The sequence below is a fragment of the Phalaenopsis equestris genome, unplaced genomic scaffold (genome assembly GCF_001263595.1).
Source record: "Phalaenopsis equestris unplaced genomic scaffold, ASM126359v1 Scaffold200336, whole genome shotgun sequence".
Taxonomy (NCBI): Eukaryota; Viridiplantae; Streptophyta; class Magnoliopsida; order Asparagales; family Orchidaceae; genus Phalaenopsis; species Phalaenopsis equestris.
The window spans coordinates 3723-9004 of NW_018220165.1; the positions used below are offsets into that span (position 1 = coordinate 3723).

General features: G+C 28.8%; 1 protein-coding gene across 1 annotated transcript in view; it reads left to right on the forward strand.

The window, feature by feature from the left end:
• The window catches only part of LOC110035853 (histone-lysine N-methyltransferase SUVR4-like), a gene marked incomplete at its 3' end in the record, with an annotated part of 4316 nt that extends 169 nt beyond the window's left edge, over positions 1–4147 (forward strand). The window contains exons 2-3 of the mRNA XM_020740167.1: positions 3520–3805; positions 3956–4147. Of these exons, the coding sequence (XP_020595826.1) occupies positions 3520–3805; positions 3956–4147 (478 nt within the window). The remainder of the gene's footprint in view (positions 1–3519; positions 3806–3955) is intronic.
• Between the last annotated feature and the right edge of the window lie 1135 nt (positions 4148–5282).

Genomic DNA, 5282 nt, shown 5'->3' on the forward strand with positions numbered 1-5282 from the left:
TATATATATATATATATATAAACTTTTTAGATATTGAGCATAATTATCATTTAAGAATTATATATGTATCTAAGTCCATAATTATTATTATTATTATTATTATTGTTATTATTTTATTATTTTGGACGGTTAGCGGTATGTGGTAAGTAATTTAAAATTTGGTATTTTATTCTTTATCATTTTTTTCTGTTTTTATAATTTTTTTTATTTAAGTTTCTTTAAAAATATATTTACATTTTATTTAAAAAACTAAGTTATTTTTAAAAATACAAATAATATTTAAATGTTTTAAATATTCTTAAAATGCTCATATTTTATGTTCATTATATTCTATTTTTTATGCCTTTTAATGTTTAATTAAAATATATTTTGTTATTTATTTTTGGGAATCTCAAATTATAAATTAAAAAGTTCACTTTTACTATCAATATTTACATATTCATTTTCATCATAATAATTAGTATAGTATCGTAAAGAAGATAGTATAAATAAAAGAATATTTAAAAAAATAAAAAATATGTACAAATAAATTAAATGAATTGAATGTATAATTCACAAGCACTAAAAGAGCTCCATTTCAACGTAAAGCATTTACCAAATTTTAAAGAAGATTTACTCCTTTGATAGATGAATCAAAATATTTTTTTTTTCAAATATTATAATTATAAAAAGACAAATTATAGTAAATTACAGTCAGACGATAACAGTTCTCATTTATAAAGTTGGGCGTGCTTACTTGATCTCTTATATTTGTAATAGTATTGGAGATATATGAACAGGTGATAACAGTTGGATGATAACTATTAAACAATAATGATTAAATGATGGCGGTCGGCAATAACAATTAAAGAATGGCAACCATACAACAACGATCATGATTAGCTAACAATTGAGCGTTGCTAATAGCTTAATGTCAGAAATCAAATGACAACAGTTGAATAATGATAGTTGTTGGTAATCATCATCAACGTTGTTGATCAATCAATGCTCTAGTGCTTTTCATGCTGCCAAACTCAACCTAATTTCAAATTCAAATCATCCATATGAAGAATAAGAGTCTATTTACAACTTTTGATAGTGATAGTTTGATTACTTTGACCAATATTTTTTTTAAGAAAAATCATTATATGATTTGTATGTTTTTTTTTTAACATTAGTTATTCGTTCAAAATTTAAATATCTTAATAAACATGAAATTTAGTAAACCCTGCCATTGAGATACTAAATTTGACTATAAACATCTTTAACCCTTTATTTAATATTATAAAATTTTCAATCTAATTTTAAGTGTTTGATTAGGTCTCATATATATTTAGATTAGACTATTTTTAGTGTTTTCTGATTTCATTTATTGAAAGATTTCGTTTTATTATAAGCTCGTTGAAATTGGAGTTCAAATGATAATGAATTTGCTTTCTAAATTTTTAACTCAAAACTTTAAATATTGACATTTTTTTTAGTATAAATGTAAGCAGTTAAATAAATACATAGGAATTGGTTGGTGTCTGTAAATATTGAAAATATAATATTAGTGTTATTTTTTATGTGATATTAAAGATTTAAGCATTATTTAATTAAGACTACATTTTGATATAGATATTAAAAATTTAAGCATTATTTAATTAAGACTACATTTTGATATAGATCTATAAATAAATAAATAGATAAGTCTTATGTTTGCATTTGAATCCCCAAAATATAAATAGAAATGTATGTATTAATTTTTTTTTTTTTTTTACGCGTACTCTATCGCTGAGGAGAAATGTATATGTCCATCTTGGGAAACGTTACCAAAGCGAAGAGATCCCTGCAACGGCGATGATCGTCAGACCATTTTACGCAAATCATTCCGCAAACACATCTTAAAGAGTCCGTATTCCCGCGATATATACCGGTAACTCCTTCGGGTTTTGCTGCAAATTTTAAGAGAGCAAGGTTTTTTCTGAAAATTTGGGTTCGAGTTTCTTTTCTATGGTCAAATGTTTGGGTAGCTAACAGGGGTTATATCCGCATTATACTCCCTTATAATATTTCTGTAATTTACCTGTACTTACCGGAACTACAGAAACGCGGAACTTATTTATAGGTTACATGTAGTTTACAGGGAGGTTACAGGGAGTATAACGTTGATATAACCTCTCTATACCCTCTGAATAACCTCCCAACGTACGCAGCGCTGCGTAGTCTTACGTACGCAAATATTTTCACTCTCAAATATTTTCACTCTAGGGATCTTTTTTATTATTATTTCTGGGGCATTTACATATCTACCACCAAATTTTTATGTTTTAACGTATTACTTAACTCAAATTTTATTTTTTTGCATAGGCATAAATTGGAAATCTGTACGTAAAAATGAAATTTTTGGGGTTTGATATGTTAATGTTTAAAAATTGAGTGGTAGGTCTGTAAATCTCCCTTTTCTTTTTTTCTTTTTTTTTTGTTGGGCATTTATAAACCTACCACACAATTTCTATGTATTAGCATATCAATCATTTATAATTCAATTTTTAAGTATATATCACTCAATTTCTATGTATTTACATATATGAAAATAAGTATTTCTTTTGAAAAAAAAAAAAGGGTAAAATGATAGTTTTTTTTTAAGTGGTATGATGATTTGGGTGGTATATATGTAAAAAGTAAAATTTATGTACTATATATATATATATTGCACGATTCTTATTTATTTACATATATAACACCTAAACATTTATTTTTATATTTATAAAACTTTGATGTTATAAACATATATGCTTGAAAATATATATTTTATATTAAAAACTTTAATGCTTGCATGTAAATATAAGAGTTTAGTGTTAGATCTGTGAATACATAAGAATTGTGTGGTTTGTATCAAAATGCCCCCAAATTTTCAGGGGAGGTGAGGCTTGTGATTTTATGTGATCCAACACTTTTGTCCCCCAAATTTCCAGATTCCAAGCATGGAGGTTCTTTGCAAAGTGGTGGAGGATAAATATTTGAAGTCATGTAATATTCATGAGCCTAATTTTTCATTTTTGATTTTGCTGAAAGAAATATGTCATTGAATCTTCTGCTGAACAAGGAAATATTGTACGATTGGTGTTTGATTAGATTTATGTTGTATGTATAGTTCCTTCACTCTCAAATCACTAAAAGAGCTAGTTTGCAGGATATGATTCAAGGAATGAATCTGAATCTCAAAGTCCGCTCAAATAATCAAACTGAGAGAGGTAAAGACAGTGATGAAACCAGAAGTTCAGGAGCTCTATAAAATGCTTCACTTAGTTTGGTTGTGTCCCAGCCGCAACATTCCTCTATTAGTGCAAGGACTGCTGTAGTTTGTGAGGCTGACATATGTAGGGGTGAAGAGAATTTAACAGTTTCACTTAGCAAATGCTCCCGCCAAGTGATACCGGCCATCATTTCACTATATTTCGAGAAATAATGTTTATCAGAATGCATATGTCAATTTATCGCTAGCTTGAATTGGAGATGAGGATTGTTGCTCTGCTTGTTATGGTGATTGCTTGGCAGGACATGTTCCATGTCCATGTGCAAGAGAGACTGGAGGAGATTATGCTTATACTTCAGATGGTCTTATGAAAAGGGAATTTCTAGATGCCATTGTCTCGACGAAGTGAAGAAGCGCCTATATTTTTGTGAAGATTGTCCCATTGAGAGAATAAGAAATGGGATGATGCCAGAACCATGCAAGGGACATTTGATTAGAAAATTTGTGAAGGAGTTCTGGACTAAGTGTGAATGCAGTAGAATTTGTGGAAATAGAATAGTGCAACACGGAATAACGAGGAATTTGCAGGTCATATTTTTCCTCCTTTTTTGCAGAAGTTGGTTTTATGTTTTGCAACTTTTTTTTCCTTGATGAAATAGTCAGTTCATCGTGTATGTTTTAATGGTGTGATTTGAGATGAATCTTAGAACTTATGATTTTATGAGTTTCTTTCACCAGGTGTTTTGGACTGCAGAAGGAAAGGGATGGGGGCTTCGAGCCCTTGATGAACTTCCTAAAGGAGCTTTCATATGTGAATATGTTGGTGAAATTCTGACAAATGCAGAGCTTTTTGTAACTGGCAAGATGGGGCATTCATATCCTGTTCTGCTAGAAGCTGATTGGGGATCTGTGCAAGTTCTCAAAGATGAAGTGTTTATACACCATGTCATCATTCCACCTATGAAGTGTTTGCTTGCTATGAAAATATGTTGGGTCGAGCTTTTAGATATTTTTCCTTTTAAGCAAAAAATACAAAATGAGAACCGGACCTTTGATGGCAGTCATTATTGCATCATATGAACTATTTATTTTTATCTATATTAAATCATCTTTCTATCTTTATAGCGTTGAATATTGTTTTGAGGCATTAATTTTTATTTGTAGAAATAATTTTAAGTGTTTAAATAATTAAATCATTGTTTATTCATTCACAAGCTTTATTGATAACTAAGAAGTCCATATTAATCAGAGAAGTGGTTGAGTTCAAAAAAATTTGTGCAATCTGTAAGTTTCAATAAAATGCATTTACATGTATTATTTAAATAATATGAAAGGTCCTATGTAATTAAAAGAAAATAATCATACAAATATTAATTTAAATTATAATATTTCTAATTTAGGTACAGCTTCAATTATCCCTCTTTTTTCTTTCTTTTAAAATATACAATAATTTCTTCTTCTTTTTTTTTATGAGCTATTCTCTAAATTTTCAGAGCCTGACAAAAGTCCCTTTACGATTAAATCTTGGTCTAGAGTTTAAGATTCAATCATAAAAATTTATTTAGAAACTTGGCTCTGAGTTTAAGTAAAAGAGGGATAAAAAGCTAGCCTTTGATATTATTTGATATCGAATAAATAACACCACCTTCATGCAAGTTATGGTGTATAAAATCAAGCCCATCTATACTCATGCTTTTGAAAATTGACGCCTTTATGCACGTATCGATTTATGAGATCAAACCCATTGATGGCCATTCTTTCGGTGATTTCTAGCGCTCAATCAACTTCCCTGCCTTGCTTTTTCTCTTCTTAGAGGAATTGACTAGTATCAGCTGAAAGGGCTAGAAGCATGAGGATGCATGTTACATTGCTTAAGGAATTAGATGAAGGACAAACTAGCACAGAGGTAAATCTTCCTTTTTATTTATTTATTTATTTATTGGTGTGCATATGGAATCTATTTAGTGTACTTGTTTTAGTTATGCACTTGATTATATACCTAATTAAAAGTTTTCAAATTACAAAAATTAAAAGATTATTAAGAATAGTAGTGCTAATTTCAATG